A 19,661-nucleotide genomic window follows, 5' to 3' on the forward strand; every position below is an offset into this window, starting at 1 on the left:
AAATTAGATAAGATTTCCCTACAGTATGGTTTTAAACCGAAGTCCCTGCCAAGCCATTAAAGATGGACAGCCGTTTTTTAACCACGAAGAAAAAATCTTAACATCTCAAAACTGCCTGCCATCCATTCGGTTTCGAGTTCAAAGCTATTCAGAGATCTGATAGCTTTTGAATTCGAACGCCCCTTAACTATGGCAACCCCTTCCGCCCTACAAAGCTCAGTAACAGAATGCGATTCTTCTCTTTTTTTCACATAAATGTACGCTTCCCAAGAAAGACGAGTTTTTTAAGTTGCATCATTTCGAAACTGAGGATCCGCGTGGAGATTTAATTAAACCGCTTAAATGCTTTAAATTAAAAGCGCTTAACTGAGTAAACTTAATAATGATAGTATTCTAACTCTGTCTCGGACAACGCACATAATGGATGGTTAGAGGACACGTACGAAATTTTCACTCAGCCAGAGCGTAAATGATTGTTAGAACAAACTTTCATCTGAGGTTGCAGCAATGGACAGTCTTAACTAATTTAAGGATTACAGGACTGCTAGAGGGGAATGAACAAATGACGAGGATAGTTTTTTTTTTAATTTTTTATGATGCTGTGTAAATTGACTCTCCCATGCTTTATTTTTGATATTCCACAACTAATATTAATACTAATTTCGTTATTCTGTATTCCATAGCTATTCGTTAATGAACCTGTAATAATTGATTTCCTTTCCTTCAATTTTAGTGGGGTCGTTATAAGCTACTCAGTGACAAATCATGTAATAATTAAGAAAAAGGCTTTTAGTGTTCCTCAGTATGTGTTACATCGAATATGGAGGTAAGTTTTTATCTTTTTTGTATGCAACATTAAATAATTGTCGATTAATTAAACTTTAGTTTTGTGCTTGTTAACAGAAAAGAAACACCTGCTTTACAGGGACGGAATGGACTTAATTAGAAAGGGTGTAAGAATATTTACTCGTGCTATGGAAATAGCGTTAGCCGAGTCAGTAAACTACTAGCCTGGTATACCCAGACTAACAGATTTAAAGCTGCTGGAGGCAGAGGTGAGAGTGATTCTACTCTGCACGCGGTTGCTACCAGGCAGGGAGAATTGAGAGTGATTCTTACACTGCTGCCTCGTGGATACAGACCAGCCTGAAAAGAAAGGTGTGGGAGATTAACAAGCTTTTTGAGAGTCATAATTCAACAAGCAAATGCATGGTTTGTGTTAGAGCTGCTAACTAAAAGTTAAAAAAAGAAAGTGCATAGCTACTTGCTTGTACACAACTGCTAGGAGTATAGTCAACAAATTTGAGGAATTTAAAGAACTGCTTAATTCAACAAATGAAGAAAAAGTAGGGATATCGGAAACATGGCTACTCAGGCATAAGATGCGGAATTTGAATAGGGAGAGTACAATATGTACAGAATGGACAAAAACTTCCATATTCGAGAGGACTAACTCATCAGACCACGTGTAATATGTCCATAAATTGCCCCAGCAGAGTCCAGCGCCAAATGGCCAGATGAACAACGATACACAACGCTACACATATACAACATCCATACACTTTTAAACCTCTGGCCTTTCCAGTGAACTGTACTACACCGACAATGAAACAACGCGGAGATGGGGGGAACCCATGGTGCCGTCAGACACGAACACACTTTACACAGTAAGTGGAAATGGACTGTCATTGAGATTGAAATTGAAAACGCGTATATTTGTGAAATGAATGAGGCGGTAATTCGGAGCTATAGGGTAAGGGTAAGGTAAGACAACATCAAACAACCATATGATTACCAACCAGACCCCATTTCTAGTCCAGATGATGAGCTGTTTTCCATTCAAATCGATCGACAGCAGCTTCGTCAAGCCATCAACTCGCTGCGTCCGTCATGCACCGCTGGCATCGATAAAGTCCCGCATTTCATCGTAAAGTGCCTCAGTCCATATATCCTTGATCCTCTGCTCTACCTGTTCAACTCCATCCTCTCTCATAGAGTGTTTCCTGCATCCTGGAGCAAATACAGTCTTGCCCCACTACCTAAAGTTCAACTACCAAGCCAGCCGAAGCACTATAGACCAATTTCCACTGCATCCACGCTCCTAAAGCTACTGGAAAAAGTCCTTCTTCCGCATATAACACGCCATCTTCTTCCACAATCATCAAAACAACTCCATTATGTTCTCCCTAATAGATCAACTGTCTCCAACCTTCTGGCAGTCCAAACGGAAATCTTAAATGCATTTGAGGCCAAATCAGAAATGGCGGTTGTTTATGCCGATATTGAAGCTGCTTTTGACAGCCTCAACATCTCAGCCCTTCTGAATCTCCTAACCAATTTCTTTCGGATCAAAGGTGACGTTTTCGCTTTTCTGCACTCGCTCCTCCGGAACAGAAGAGTGTACTTCACTCATCGTAACCTCTGCTATACCCGATCCATCAATGCTGGTGTGCCGCAAGGTGGCGTTTTATCGGGGTTACTTTTTACCGCCCTCCTTATTCCGTTTGTGTGTAACAGAGATGATGTCATTACCTACGCCGACGATATAAAGTTCCTAACGGAAATACCACCATCAGCCGACAGAGGAGTGATCACATCGGAAATCTGTAATAAGATCACAGCTTTCTCTAGCCATCTCAACCATTTCGGTCTCAAACTGAACCCCCAAAAATTCGTTATTATGGTTTTTTCTCTGAAGAAGTGTCCCACATCCATACAACCCTCACTGCAGGGTGCAGTTATTCCAAGTGTTACTAAACACAAAGATCTCGGTGTAACCTTCGACCCAAACCTTAGGTTCAACTGTCACATCGAATGTGTTCTACGCAAGATCAACCGAATGCGCTGGATTGCCCGTCAACATCTTCTTCATAACACAGACGCAAGAACCACAATCAGATATCTGGAAACCATTGTGTATCCTACCTTTCTGTATGCCTCTGAAATATGGGCATCCGCAGTACCTTCTCTCATGAAGCCCATCTTTGCCAGTGAATACTGGATATTGAAGTGGGCAACCCACAAACATCGACTCCCCCCTCAGCAGAGGACCACCAGCATGGCCGACCAACTCCAAATCCCGCGGCTGCCTCAAATAATCAGCATGAGGAGAACTGTGACCACAGCCAAAATGCTAGTTGGCAGAATCAACTCCCCTGACTTCTGGGATATATGCCAGTGGCATGTTCCACTTCCGTCCTTACGAGCCACCCCTCTTCTTCAGCTACAACGGAACAGGCTGAAGATCAGTGACAGATTCCTACCTGGACAAGTACTTCCTACAGTACAAGCCCTGCTAATGATCGGAGTTGACCTCCAGAAATTCGCTTCTGATCGCAATTACAGGCGCTCGTTGGCCGAACTTGTTCCCCTTTTGTTTGGCCCCTGATGTCGACTCATATGATATCTCCATCTGCTATCTCCTATGAGGCGCATAACGGCACGTCGCAGGCAAATCCACGAACTGTTTCACAAGAAAATGCAATACCGAACATCAATTTGGCACTGTGAAATATTCTGACTTGTGTGAATATGCTTAAATATGTGCTTTGTACATATGAATCTGTACATACCTTGGTGCACTGTCTGCCTCACAACTATGTACATACTCATATCTATTGAATGGCTAATGCTACGTTTTTAATTGTTATGTAATCTTTTATACTGCACAATTTTTTATACTGTACATATTTTTATATTACCCTATATCATTGTCAAGCCCCTGGCCTCCTGGCTGTGGCGGGCACATTATTGTATCTGTATCTTTACTGTACAATAAAGATTTTCTTCTTAAGTTTCTTCTAAAAGTTGCCCATTTCTGATGTTTTCAGTAGTAAGAAAACGTGGAACGGACATGTATGAGATAATAAAATTTTGGATACCGCATACACACTACAAGAGTATATCCAGGTCCTGGCCATAACGACCTCGTGTAAAGTCCTCCCCATAACAGGTAGAAAAGACCAGAGTTTGATTCCCGTCAGTGACACGATACATTTTTATGGGCCTTTTCACAGCGTGGCTGATTAAGTCGATCTCAGCCGAGGACAGCATGGTTTTTCTCCAGGAAACTCGGGTTTTCTTTTAATCCAACAAAGAACAAACAGACCACAAACACACGAAAATTACAGATGTAATATATACAGCGCAATATGGTGTGAGCTGCTGATCGCCTAACACCTTACAACAAACAAACATTGACATAACGTGGTCCGACAATGTCCCCAGAACACACACACTACTCTGACTCTATATAGTTCCTATCTGTCAAATAGGGGAAGCCAGATTCTACACTAGTTGATCCGGATAATTCTTAGAGAAGTACGAATGGATTCTGCCGGGTGAGCTATCCAGCGGCGTCTGCGAACAACGTGTTAGATAATTTAATAACAATTCAATGGTTTGCATCTCACTGATCATGTAAAGTTTGCTATTTTCAAGATGACTATATCCATGATAAAAGATTGGTTCATTCCTAAGACTTAAAGTATAATTAATTGCATGTGTCTGATTTCAGATTGCTACCTTCTTTAATAGCTGCCATGCTTGGATTTTTCTTGGTACCATTGATGGTGTCTGGTCCACAGCCCCACATGTTGTTGGAGTGGCAACTTAATACGTGTTATACAAATTGGTGGACAAACCTTATTTTCATCACTAACTTTTTTCCAATGGGAGAAATGGTAAGTTTTCGCTTATTAATAATTATTAATGATAATTACACTGGTCGTCCAAAAAGCATAACTTGTTTTCGCTCACTGATCAAATTCAGTGACTCTTGTAGATTTTACTTGGCTGAATTCAAATATGGCGACCATATTGTTGTAACACGCACCGATTTTAAGGGAGAAAGGATTAGAGTAAAAAGGTTTGTAGTAAAAAAGATTTCATATATTTTAAGAAAACGTTACATACAGTACTAAATATTGAACAATGGGCCTATTGACCTTATTCTATTTATTCGCGTCTCCCGAACGAGATTCCAATAGTAGTCTGGCAACATATTTGGACTACAAAACCTCAAAAGTTATTTTGGGGTTACAGCAAAGTGTAAGGTATTACCCCAGGTGTAATACCTTACACTTTGCTTGATTAAAGCATAGCTGCCCTTTTTTGACCATCCTTGAATTCTATCTAGGTCACTCTGAAGAAGCTCTGTTTGCGGTGATCATTAACTAATATACCGATCTTTACATCATCTGCGAATTTAGACATCACGCACATCTTTTCATTGACGTCATTTATGAAAGTCAAAAACAACAGTGATCCTAATATTCTTCTTGGGGCAACAAACTTCTTACATCAACCAACCAAATCTTAGGAATAACAATTTATCACACCCGTTTGCCTCCTGCCCTGAAGCCTACCAGCTATACATCTAACGATTTTCCTTGTGATTCCAACCTGTTCCAGCTTATAAAATAACATTTCATGTGGGACTGAATCAAATGCTTTGCTGAAATCCAAATAAACAATGTTCAAATTATTCCCAAAGTCCAGCTCTTGAGTGACCCTGTCAAAATAGCTAACCAGATTAGTTAAACATGATTTTCCCTTTACAAAACCACGGTGAGTATCATTCAGAATTCGACTTCTATCTAAGTGATCCTGATTTCCACTCTTGATCATTGGCTCCATGATTTTTCCTACTACTGAATTTAAACTAACCGGCCGGTAATTTCCCACTTCACTCTTAGTACCACCCTTATGTATGGGAGATACATTGACACTTTTCCAATCCAACGGAATCACTTCCGAGTCCAGTGATGCTCTCATAATTTTGCCTCAATACGAGTGTATCAATAATTAATAATAATATTAATTATTAACTTTCCGCCTCCCTTAAAATTATAGGGTATATGCTATCAACCCCAGGAGCCTTAGTGGTCTGTAGGGCGAAAGTTTTTTCACTTAATAAACGTGTGAAATTTCAACATCATTAATTACGTTTTTTTCAACTTCACTCCCAAAAATATTTCTCATTGACGTGAAGGGTTTTTCTTCTGTAAGTATCGATGAAAAGTAACTGTTGAGTTCATCTGCAACTTCAGCTGGGGTATCTAATACTATTCCACGTCTATTACATAAGGGTTCGATCTGGTTTTTCCTTCTCTTCTTTGCATTTAGATATATGCATATTTGTATATATATAATCAAAAAATTAGAGGGGTAAAAAGTAATAAAAAATAAATAAGAAAAATAGTAGAAAAGCACAAGCCACTACACGTTGCGTATAATAAACTAAAATAAAATATATGCCAGTAGAGTGGCAAACCACTAGAGCGAAAATAAACTTAACCAATAAAATAACAAAAAATAAAAGTAAAAATAGGGGGGAGGGAATAAAGAAGAAGAGGGTATAATTGAAGCAACGTTCTTAAAATAATTTAGAATATACAAGCCAATTCTAAAGAATTCAGTGGCGCCCCCCGTAATATAAGGGTATATAGTTTTGTCAGTGGTATGGTTTACCCATGCGAGTACTAGGCTTCCTGTCTTATTATTTTTCGCTATATAAGCCCCACCTCTATGCAAATCTATTGCATCGGCGGTTTGATTTTAGTATCATTCCTTCGTTGCATAGATTTGCTTAGGTTCGAAATGCAGTGATTCCCTGACTATTATTGGCCTCGTGGTCCTCCGGCGAGATGGGGAATAATGGTCGGTCTATTTTATTATATTAATTATTATTTTCAGTTCATTTGGCATTATTACAGATCAATTTGTACCTGTTTTAGGCTTCAGTACTTTTTATTGCTCTAACTTTTCCACGCCATCTTTTTCTGCTGAAGTAATCTGGCAACTTCATTATTCATCCAACTTGGAATCCTCTGGGAGTATTTTTTAATGGTATATAAGCATTCAACACTTCTGCGATCAATGTCTTAAAGGTATACCATATTCTATTGTAGTCCCTCTCTGTGAGATATCTACCCAGTTAATAGAAACCATGTAGCATCTTAAGGCATCGTAATTTCCTCTCCTGAAGTTATAACCCATTTCTTTGCGATCTCTCTCTTCATCGTCCACCGTAGAACTCCGTGATGGCTTCCTGCTACTGGTTCTTCTTGTGAGCACTATTATGTCATCTGGTTCATGGATGATGACGTGGTCTAGAGTATCCTTTTCCCTAGTACTTTCCCTGACATGTTGATATAACGCTCATGTGGAGTTTCCCTCCCATTTGCTCCAATCAATTAGAAGCAAATTAAAATCGCCCATAATAAGATATTCACGCTTACTTGCCCATTTCATTTGCATGTAGAGGCTCTCATCATAATCTTCACAATCATCTGATCTGTACGTTGCTTCCACTCTCATTACACCTCTGCTTTCAACTATCTCATACCACACAGATTATATATTAGCATGCGAAACGTTTGAACCCGGGAAAGCTTTCGTCGCGCTGACTGCTTTTGATAGGGAGCATGACCCCACTACTCCTTCTATCTTTCCTAAATGTATTATACATACCGTACTGAAACTCGTCATTCCCTCCTACTTTTTTTTTATATGAACCCCAAATACGAGAGGTATTAGAACTTATAGTATTTAGCACCGTGCTTGGGCTGGAGATTGAGAAGACGAAAGAAGATATTCGTTGACATTGGACTTGAACCTCTGTAGATTGTAATTTTCAGGAAATACGAATGAAGGAAAGTTGTTCCAGAAAACGGCAGTTGAATGAATAAATGAGGAAGATGAAAAGTTGGTTCTGTGAGTTTGAAGTTGAACAGTAAATGGATGCTGGCTGGTGGCGGCACGTGTTCGGACTGTTTTGAAAGAGAGAGCGGGAATTATAGAAGCCAATTCAGAAGAACAGTGCCCATGGAAGTATCTGTAGAAGAGGCATGCAGCAGAAACAGTACATCTATGAGAAAGCGAGTGGACAGACTCTGTTAGAGATGAATCATTAATTAACCTAACTGCCCTCTTCTGAATGGAATAAAGCAGCCTGAGAGAGGTTTTGGGAGCACCACCCCAGTTGTGGGAACAATATTCCATGCAGGGCGGATTTGCGATTTATACAGAGTGAGCAGCAGTTTGGAAGAAAAGTAACGCCGAGAGCGAAAGAGAAAACCAAGTTTTTTAGATGCAGAGGAAGCAATATTTGTAATGTGCTTGTGCCAAGAGAGATTAGAAGTCAGGGTAATCCCCAAAAGAGATATATCATTTTGCCTAGAAATCAGAGTGTCACCAAAGATAAGCATAGGAGCAGAAGAATACTTTTTGCGAGATATAAGACAAGACTGAGTTTTAGAAGGATTGAAATCAACTAAGTTGTCTTTGCCCCACTCGAGAATTACCTGAAGAACGGCATTTAAGGAATTGGCAGCAGATATTCGCGAAGTTGAAGCTGATTGAGCAGGACAAGATTTCTCAAAATGGAAAGTCGAATGCAATGTGCTATCATCGGCAAAACTATGGATAGGATTTCCGGTCAATGGAAGGAGGTCATTAATATACAAGAGGAAAAGAGTGGGGGAAAGAACTGAACCTTGGGGGATACCGGCATTAGTGGAGAAGTTAGAAGACAGAGAGCCATCACCCTCAGTGAGCGATCCTCAGTGAGCGATCCTACCATCACCCTCAGTGAGCGATCAGAGAGAAAACTGGATAACCAATTAATAAAAACAGTTGGCAAACCGTAAGATGGAAGCTTGTTTAGGCCAAACACGATCGAAAGCCTTTGAGATGTCAAGAGCAACTACTTGTGTCTCACCGAACCTTTCTATTGAATCAGTCCATAAATGGGTAACATAAGCCAGAATATCACCAGCGGATCGACACTGACGGAATCCATACCGGCGATCGTTGATCAGACGGAAGGTTTCTAGGTAGTTTAAGAGTTGGCGGTTAATTGATTTCTCCATTACTTTAGAAAGAGTAGAAGTAATTGCAATAGGACGATAATTGGATGGGGGGGGGATTTGTCACCCTTTTTAGGAACTGGCTAGATATGAGCAAATTTACAAGAAGAAGGAAAAACACCTTTGGAATAAGAGAGTGAAAAAAGGTTGCAAAGAATAGGAGTAAGTTCAGGAGCACAGATTTTGAGAACAAGTGGAGAAATAGCATCGGGACCTGGAGCTTTCTTAGCATCAAGATTCGTCAAAATTCTTCTGATATCCTTTTGACGGAAGACCACAGGAGACATTGAATGGAGCGTGTTGGGAATGGTGGGAGGTGTTTTACCAAGATCATTAATACATGAGTTGGAAGATAAATGGGATGCTAGCAGGTCAGCTTTATCCTTGGCTGTAGTGATAACAGAACCATCTGGTTTGAACAGAGGTGGGAGCAGAGCTGGGAAAAAGTTGCGGCCAGTAGCTTTGGCAAGAGACCAGAATGCTCGGCTACCATTAGGGCAAGAAGCAAGTTTTCTACTCTTAGCCTGTTCAAACTGTAGTTTGGACTGATTAATAACTGCTTTACAATTGTTGCGAGCTTTGGTGTAGGCAGAAAATGAAACTGAAGAATTAGAAACAAGTCAATTATGATATGCAACATTCTTCTCTTGAACAGCCTTAGCACATTTATTGGAAAACAAAGGTTTTTCAATAAATTTGCTAAGGCGGTTCAAGAGAAGAATAATTTCACTGACACGATCTGAGCAAACGTTTGACATCAGAAGTTTTGAAACAGTAATCCGACCAAGGAAAAGAAGAAAAGATTTCTCGCAGGTCATCCCATTTTGCATTCTTGTAATGCCAAACAACACGAGGTTGGGAATAGCCATGAGATAAAGGTTCCATTGGAGAAGAGACAATTACCAAGTTGTGATCTGAAGTGCCTAAAGGACCTCTTACTTCGACCGTGTACTTAGAAGGCTTATTTCTGAGAAAAAGATCAAGCGTATTGGCTGTATGATTAGGATTGTCCGGTATTCTTGTGGGTAAATGGACAATCTGTGTTAGGTCATTAGTAATTGCAAAAGCTCCAGCATCTCGAACTGCTGGGTCGGTGTGACTAGAAAACGGAAGCCAGCTGGAGTTGTGAACATTAAAATAACCAAGGAAAATTACTTCACTGTTAGGGAAGTTTGACTGGAGAAAGTCAAGTTGCAAAGAGAGGAAGTCAAAGAGCTCCAAGTGGTTACTGGAGTTGGGAGAACGGTAGAGACAACAGATAAATTTGACACAATGAGGTAGAGAGATTTTAAGCCAGAAAAGATCAAAGAGAGGAGATTCCAAATTGCCAAATCTCTGACAGGGAATATCAGAACGGACATATGCACAAGTACCACCTTTGAGGCGAAAGGAATCATACAGCCAATACTTTGGGCATCTGAGATGAGCAGTGGTTGAATCAACCGATAACTGAGATTCTGTCAGAAAAAGTACATGGGGTTTGGCAGACTTCAAGTGGAAATGGACATCGTTTAGATTAGAATTGAGACCACGTATATTTGTGAAATGAATCCCGTGGCATCCCTATCTCCGAGGGCACCATGTTTCCGTAAGCTGTATACTGTCAGCGTTACTACTCCTAACCAACAGTTCGAATTCACTCATTTTATTAACGATACTTCTGACATTACTGTGTAAACAATTAAGTGTTCTTGTATAGTTAACTACCCTGACACACCCCTTTAAGTAATTTAAGCTCGCTTTCCTGGCATTTGCTATCTGCTCATTTGAAACGCCTTTGCCCTCAGAACGTCTTGCTACTATCTTCTGTTGCGGTAACAAACAAGATCTCTTTGGGTATGTGCAAGCGTTACTTTGTCCAAGATTATCATATAAACGCGTATTTATATTACCCTTGTCCCCCAAACTAGCAGTTTCTCTGAACCTTTAAGGTGTCCTCAATAATACTGACAAAAACTCTTGGACCACCTTTGGTTAAATATATCCTGTCTCTACAAAACAAATTCCTTTTAACTACAAGTACGGGACAAGCTGATAAAAAATTCCGCTCAAAAGCCTTACAGAATCGTTCAAGTCTCGAGTTAATCCACAAGGCTTTCACAGCATATAATCCTTTCTATCATCCCGTGGCAGAATTGCAGACACAGACATTGGGTCCTAACTCGCGGAATTTCTTGAGCATGGTCCTATAATTGGATATTATCGGATCCATCGACTGGAAAGAATGGCAACAATCAATATAAGCCATGCCACATGTAAAAGGACTCAACGAATTTCAATTAATCAAATCTTGATTCAAAGTATGCTTAAGCAATATGCCTATTAAGACTTCGTTACGCTATGCATATTAAACATGTTGCTTTCCTCTTCTAATAAATTTGATTAATGTAACATTATGAATAGAGGAAACCTATCTGGCTCGATTAAGATTTTCCTCTAATTCTTTGGGATCGTGGCTTATGACCACAATGTCATCTGCAAATCGTAAATGGTTTATGTACTCTCCGTTCACATTGACTCCTTTCTGCGACCAGTCTAATCTTCTGAAAGCTTCCTCAAGGGCAGCAGTAAACAGCTTCGGAGATATTGTGTCTCCTTGTCGAACTCCTTTCTCGATTTTAAATTTCCTACTGTCTTTGTCTAGTCTAATAAAGGATGTAGCACTCTCATATATTTTCTTCAAAATCATAATATGTGGAGTATCTATGCCTTGTTTTTCCAGTGCCCGAAACATTGCCTTATGCTGTATGGAGTCAAATGCCTTTTCATAATCCACAAATGCCAGGCATAATGGTGTTTTATATTCATTTGCTTTCTCCATTAGCTGTGATATTACGTGAAGGTGATCCATAGTTAAGAATCCTGTCCTAAAGCCAGCTTGCTCTTTCGGTTGATTCTCATCAAGTATTCTCTCTACTCTGTTAGTAATGACCCTTGTGAACAACTTGTAGATATGGGATAACAAGCTAATTGGTCTATAATTTCCAATTTCTGATTTATCTCCTTTCTTATGCAGCAAAACTATGATTGCATTATTCCACTGCTTAGGCATCACACCTTTTCTAATGCACTTTGTGAAGAGCGTTGCAGTTTTTGTGTTATGTCTCTTCCTCCTAATTTTAACAACTCTACAGTAACTTCATCTTCCCCCGGGGCTTTCCGATTCTTCATTTTCTTCAATGCATGTTCTACCTCATCAGGAAGAATATCGGGTATGTCGTATGTGTTGCTACTTTGCAATCCATCTTCCCCACTGCTGGTATCATTCCCTCGCTCCTTGTATAATTCTCTATAGTAGTCTTCTGCTATTTGAATTATGCCTTCTCTGCTGTTTATAAGTACACCATCGCTATTCTTCAGTTTCAGTATCATTTGTTTTTCTGTATTACTGCTCATGGCTGCTGATTTAAATCCTTTGTTTTCCCTTAATGCTTGTTCTACTTTTCTTGTGTTAAATCTTCTTATGTCCTCTCTGAGTCTCTTTCTAATGGCTTTGCATAACTCAGTATACTCAATTTTCTCCTTGTCAGTGTTTTTCTTGCTCTTCATTTGTCGTCTTTGGTTCATCATGACAAGTGTTTCTTGACTAATTTTTTCTTCGTTGGATTTCTGTTTCCCTATAGGTTTCTTGGGCTTTATCACTTTCAGAAAGTTGTAATATTCCTCGTCGATATCTTGGTCCTGAGCAGTCTGCAGAAGCTCAAACTTGTTCTTAAGTTCCAGTACATACTGCTTTTTCTCCTCCTCTGTTATTTCAAAGACCTTTGTATTATTTACTCGAGTCAGTTTTTTCCTTTCCTTTCCTACATCTATATCAAGTGTACATCTTACCATTCTGTGATCACTTCCAACATTTACCTTATTCAGGACGGTAACATCATTCACAATGATCATTCACATCATTAACATCATTCACAGTTATGCACAGTTAGTAAGGATTTTGGACTAAAGATGAATATGGCTAAAACAAAAGTAATGATGAACAAGTATGCCACGGAAAGGGAAATAATGATTGAAGAAGCAGTAATTGAAAAGGTGGAGTCATATACTTATCTGGGACAAGTTATTAGCTGTAATAATGATAAATGGCTGGAACTCAAGAGAAGAATAAATTGTGGATGGATAGCATTCAGGAAATATAGTCACATACTGAAGAGTAATATCCCAGTTTGTCTGAAACGTAAAATAATGAATCACTGTATACTCCCCACCATGACTTATGGAAGTGAAACTTGGGCACTCACCAAAAGAATGGAAGAGAAGCTAAGAACTACACAGCGAAGAATGGAACGAATTATATTGGGAATCAGACTGTTAGATAAGAAGAGAAACACATGGATTAGGCAGCAAACTCAAGTAAAGGACATTCTTATCAAAACTAAAGAACTAAAATGGTCTTGGGCAGGACACATAGCTCGAAGACATGATGACAGATGGACTAAGAAAATAACAGAATGGTACCCAAGAGGAGCTAGAAGAAAACCTGGAAGACAAAGGCGGAGATGGATAGATGAAATTCATGAGTTTTTGAGTAGTAAATGGATGGCCAGTGCTCAAAACAGAAGGAACTGGAAAATTGCTGGAGAGGCCTTCATCCTGCAGTGGATTGAAAATGGCTGATGATGATGATGATCATCATCATCATCTGGCTCGATAGCACGCTTATCAAGGTTTTAATGATTTAATGAGTTCTTGCTATAGTTATTAACCGTAGTAGTTATGTTTTGTTAGACAATTTAAAGGGTAATCATTGTGTTGGTTGATTATTCTGAGAAGTGGCTTCAAAGTTGTTTTCTGTTCACTCAAAAAGTTTCCTTTCATCTTTAGATTTCTCCATTGTATCAACGGTTATCCTCAACCTAACATTTACATATTATATCATTTTTTTTTAATATTTTACTTTTGTTCCTCCACTCTTTTCTGTCCTCCCAGTCTCCATTCTTCAATTTCCTCTTTTTCCATACCTTCCATCACTCGCTCTTTTTTTTTTTATCGTTTGATGTGAGCAATACACGAAGGAACCAGTTTTTTCCTGTTTCCTTCGTGTATCGTGGCCGTGAGATCCAACCGGATAGTGCGGCACCATCGTGATGTCCAAGCCCGAGGCGGGCTTCGAATCCGTGACTTTTGGGTTGCCACGCAGGCACTTTACCCACCCGGCTAGCCGGTCGGCATCATTCCCTCTATCCATGTGCTTCTAGGTCTTTCTCTCCTTTTCCCTCTAGGGGGTGTCCATTCCATTGATTTTTTAGGTAATCTCTCTCTCTCTTCCCCCCATTCTCATAACATGTGCATACTATTCTAATCTTTCCTGTTCTATTTTGTCAATGTTTATTTGAACGTTCATTGCTTTTATTATGTCTTCATTCCTAACTCTTCTAATTTAGATCTTCTCCAAAAATCGATCTCGACAGTTGGCAATTTCCTTTGCCTTTCTTTTATAGTCTTCTTCTTCTTCTTCTTTGGTCCTTAGCTGGCAGCTGGGGGAGGCGGTTGGCCACGCAACCAGTATGCTGCTGTAGGTGCCGCAGGGTTTCGGACTTGCTCTGTGATGTTCTTCCATACCTTACGATCCATGGCTTCAGTCCTGGCCTGGTTAAGGTCGAGACGTCGGCTCTTCAAGTCATCTTCCACTTGCTTGGCCCACGTTTTCCTAGGCGCGGTCCGTTGGATGCTCCATTCGGTGGGTCGTTGTCTCCAAAGGAGTGTGGATGGTATTCTGTTCGTGCCCATTCTACATACGTGGCCAAACCATCTGAGCCTTCGCTTCTGGATTTGGTCGGCAATGGTTGGTTGCTGTTGGCATCTGGCGCGGATGGTATCATTAGTGATACGGTCGCGAAGAGAGATGCCCAAGATCTGCCGCAGGCATCGCATTTGGAATACCTCAAGTTTGTTCAAATCTAACTTGAGACAAATCCATGTTTCCGATCCGTAAAGAAGAATGGGCAGGATCAAAGTCCGGAAGAGTCGGATTTTAGTCTTTGTGGAAATGTTGGTCCTCTTCCACAGACACCATTTGAGCGAGGCGAACGCAGTGGCCGCCTGTCCAATTCTGCTGTGGATTTCCATGGTGGATGCAACTTTCTTCTCCTGGACCAGCGACCCAAGGTATTTAAAGTCCTGCACTTGCTCGATCTGGACGCCTTCGAGATAGATGGTGGCTTGCGACCCATCTGTTGTCAGGGCCTTTGTCTTACCAGCATTGATCTTCAAACCGTATGGCCGGGCAATGCGGGCAATGTCGTAGAGGATGTCCGTGGCTTCAGCGTCGTTACCGGCAAGGATAGCACTATCATCAGCAAACATCAGGTCAGTCACATAGTGATCCTTGTCATATTGTATGCCCTGTCTGTTTCTGAATGCTTGCCTCATAATGGCGTCGACCACGATGTTGAAAAGCAACGGGGAGGCTACATCCCCTTGGCGGACTCCAGTTTGGATGGTAAATTCCTCAGATAAATCATTCTGGATGCGCACCTGGCTGGTTAAACCGTTGTATGCAGTTTGGAGGAGTGTGATGACTTTTCGAGGTACATGTTCAACCTCTAGTAGTTTCCATAAGGCAGGCCGGTGGACACAGTCGAAAGCAGACTTAAAGTCAATGAAAACAATGACGGTTCGCTGTCCACACCGGATCCTCTCCTCCATCAGCTGACGAATGGCAAAGATTTGATCACAGCATCCTCGCCCGGGTCTAAATCCTGCCTGTTCTTCTCGACTGGTTTGCTCGCGATGTTTTTGCAGTCTTGACTGGATGATCTTCATAAAGACCTTTCCGATGATGGAAAGGAGGCTGATGCCACGGTAGTTCTTGCAGTCCCGGTTATCACCTTTCTTGTGGATCGGTACGATAATAGCTTTCCTCCATGTTAACGGAATTTGTTCAGTGCACCAGATGGTTTTGAGGAGTGAGTGTAGTCGGCGAAGCAGTACATCTCCCCCGGCTTTGATCGCTTCTGTGGTGACTTGGTCCACTCCTGGTGCCCTGCCATTCTTCAGGGATTGTATGGCTGCTTTCACTTCTTCTACTGTAGGCTCAACATCGACCATGGAGACCTCAGGGGGGTCGATCGAGAGTGCTGTTGCTGGCGGTCCCTGAGGTGGGTCGTGATTATACAAAGCTTTGAAGAATTCACTACACCGTTGCAGGCGTTCGGATGGTGATCGCACGAAGGTCCCATCAGCATTCTTGATGTTGTCACTAGTCAATTTGGTCTTTCCACTCAGACATCTGAGGGTGCGGTAGAGAGTGCGGTACTCGTTTTTGGATGCCGCCACTTCAAGATCGTCTGCCACTTGGTTCCAGTATGCTTCTCTTTCTGCTGTCATTCTTTGTCGGACTTCTCGGTTTAGCTGCCGGTACCGTTCAAAGTCGACCAACTTTGCCTGTTTCCGTTTGTCCACGAGGTCGAGGCACTCGTCTGATATCCATGGTTGCGTTCGACGTCGGGCAGGTGGACATAGGGGCTTGGCACATTCCAGGATGGCATCAGAGATCTGCTTTTCTTCTTCATTTATATCCTCGGGCACAGCCAGCATCTCGAAGCTGTTGGATAGGGCGATCTGCTATGCCTGTTTGTTGGCAGCATTCATTAGCTGCCTCCAGTCCAGCTTGGCTGACCGAGATGATCTTTTTGCATGCCGTAATTTGAGCTGCACCTTAGCCCGGATGAGGTAGTGATCAGATCCGCAATCAGGTCCCCTCATGGCACGAACGTCCATGAGTGATGAGCGAAATCTGGCATTGATCAAAATGTAGTCCAGGATTGCTGAGTCCTTGCCAGATGGATTTCGCCATGTAAGTTGATGTTTTTGAGGGTGCTGGAAATGGCTGTTTCCAATGATCAGGTTGTTAGATGCGGCAAAGGACAACAAACGTAAGCCGTTGTCATTGATCTTCCCATGGCCAAACTTGCCCATTGTTGTTTCCCAACCAGATCTGTCCACGCCAATATGGGCATTAAAGTCCCCTGCGAGGATGATCACTTCTGTCTGCGGAATTGAATCCAGCGTATGTTGGAGCTGGTTGTAGAAGTCATTCTTGGTCGGGTCCAGGCTAATCTCAGTTGGCACATAGGCGGAGATAATATGGGTCTTGATGGTGCCCTTGACAGTAAGGACTGCCAGGCGGTCCGATATTGGTTGGAAAGCGATCACACTACTGGTGGCCTGAGCATCGACCATAAAGCCCACTCCTGCTTCTCGTTTCTCACCACCAGAGTAGAATAGCATAACCGCTTCATTAGGTGCTGGTGGTTGGATGATCATCGTTCCAGACCCGGTGAGTCTTAATTCGGATAATGCCGCGATTGATATCTTGCACCTAAGTAGTTCTTGGGCAATGATTTCCTTTTGTCCAACGTGATGCCCCGTTCGAACATTCCATTCGCCAATGTTAATTGTCCTTTTCGGCGTAGTAAGCTTATTGCTGTGGCCAGTGATCCACTTCACACCAGCACCCTGGGTCCCCAGTGCTGGCGCATCGGCTACCCCGGATGCGGTAACATTGTTATAACAGCTTGTTCTGTGGCCAGTGGTCCACTTCACACCAGTACCCTGGGTCCCCAGTGCTGGCGCATCGGCTACCCCGGATGCGGTAACATTGTTGTAAGAGCTTGTTCCGAATTTCATGCGGTTTCTTGCCTAATTTCCCCGGTTTCCCGGTTCTAGTCATTTCGGCAGGATGACCACCCTCCTCCTTTCGCAGCCGGGCTTGGGACCGTCCATGGCGGAGTTTATAGTCTAAATCTCAGATCATATAGCATGATACTTGGAAAATTTGCGTTGTATATTAATCGTTTGGGAGAATATTATTGCTCCATAAATTTGGATTCGGCATTCCCAAGACCTTTCTTCCCTCATCAATTCTGTCTTATTGAAATTTATTGTCAAAGGGTCCATTCTATGTAGAAATTATTATTTACTTTGAAGAGGGTTCTCTTGTATTTCTTAGTTTTGCCAAACTTTTTTGTAGTCGGTTTGTGTGCTGATTTTGCTAAGAAGCCTCCTTTGTTCCTTGTAATTCATGAAAGTTCCTTGAAGTGGGAACTTCACCATTCGCTGAAGGTTTTCCACTTGATGACAAAAAAGAGTGTGATTCCTTTTAAGAACCAGGGTCTGGGATAGTTTGCAGAATTTTGTAATCTTTGTAGATCTAGTGAGAGACCAATTAGTTCTTATACAGGGTCTAATAGCAGTTTCATCGTTTAATAAAAGTTCAATAACATTTTGGAGAGGGCACCTATTTGATAGCAGGGAAATTCTAGGGAAACTCTTTGTCAAGGTAGGTTTCTTTTACGATGAGTATTTAGACCATTGCATTATCTCTGCAATTGAACCTTTCTGGTCGCAGGACAAGCTAATCCTCCAAGAATCTTATATAAAGAGCGAAATATCGCCATCTTTTAGCATGGTACGTATGTTGGATCTATTTAATATTTCGGATTTATTTATTTTTTAAAATGTGCCCGAATTTAAAGAATTTCGGATTATAAAGTGCCGGATTTTACTGGATTAATTTTCCGCTGTTGTTGCATTATAGGTAACATCGTAATCTATACTGACTTTGGCATTTTGTTGTATATTAAAAATTAGGATTATTTTGATATTTCAATAATCAAGATCCGCATATTTCGAGATCGACCCTGTATATGCGGCTACCAAAATATGTTGCAACGAAGTTTTAAATTTCTCCACATTGACAACGAATGGAAATTTGTTTATTTTATTTGATCGCCCTTTAAAACAGACGATATGATAATTTTCTTCTACTTAAAGTGAGAATATTTTCTTTTTCAGTGCTTGCCACATTGTTGGTACGTATCAGTTGACTTCCAACTCTATGTCTTCATCCTGATAATTTTTCTGATACTATTCAGGTAAGCTTTGAGTTCATATAATTATATGATTTTCGTATTCTACTGTTACATCCACCAAAATCACCAGGTACATGAACACAAGGATGAGAAAAAAGTAGTGGTAACATGGTTATATCTACAACGGTTTTCTTCTTACATTACAGAAGTGTTTGAATAGGTGGAAATTCCCAGACTACGAAATGAGACTTTGACTATTAAAAGTGCAGTGTGTAGTAAAGTATCGAAACTAACCTCACCTAGAACCCTCGTGGCTAACACAGTTGGTAAAACCGCACACTGGGTGAAAAAGACAGACTTGAGTTCAAGTCCCGTCGATGACGTGAGGAATTTTAATGGGTCTTTTTCATAACGTGGCTGAATTAGTCGGTCTCAGTCGAGAGAAGAATGGTTTTTTTCTCCCGGAAACTCGGTGTTTCGTCCAGCAGAACAGAAAATCCACCACAGAACACATGTAATTTATTGACAGTATACTCGGAGCAATATGGCCTTAATCGCCGATGCTCCAAAAACCCTAAAACAACAACAACCAAGCTAGAACAACGTTCACACCCCAAAAACTCTGTGAGGGTTTTGCGACAATTAAACTGGTGTAAATGCCACAATGCAGGATGAGATAATTCGGTGCCATCAAGGAAATTCGGAACAAACGGAAGTAGGAAACACTGAGTGACAACATATTTTCAGATGAATCCATGCGACTTCGATCTGTTCCAAAAAATATAACAATCTTTCTGAGACAGACAGGACATTTGAAATCCCCCGTGCGATTTTTGTGGATTTCGTCAAAATTCCACTATGGATGGAATTTCTTTATAATTCTCTCCCATGTACGGATAAGATTATACCGATGGTGATTATCGATAATGAATACTCTCCTGTTCTTACTTGATACCACTACTTTCACCCTCCG

At 41.1% G+C, this 19,661-nt stretch overlaps 1 protein-coding gene across 1 annotated transcript in view; it reads left to right on the top strand.

The window, feature by feature from the left end:
• The window catches only part of LOC150087182 (nose resistant to fluoxetine protein 6-like), a 109,628-nt gene that overhangs the window by 52,626 nt on the left and 37,341 nt on the right, over positions 1 to 19,661 (top strand). The window contains exons 8-10 of the mRNA XM_090372397.1: positions 734 to 826; positions 4,517 to 4,682; positions 18,672 to 18,751. Of these exons, the coding sequence (XP_090228523.1) occupies positions 734 to 826; positions 4,517 to 4,682; positions 18,672 to 18,751 (339 nt within the window). The remainder of the gene's footprint in view (positions 1 to 733; positions 827 to 4,516; positions 4,683 to 18,671; positions 18,752 to 19,661) is intronic.

Source organism: Mastigoproctus giganteus, chromosome 4, assembly GCF_048544385.1.
Source record: "Mastigoproctus giganteus isolate SK-2022 chromosome 4, ASM4854438v1, whole genome shotgun sequence".
NCBI classification, from domain to species: Eukaryota; Metazoa; Arthropoda; class Arachnida; order Uropygi; family Thelyphonidae; genus Mastigoproctus; species Mastigoproctus giganteus.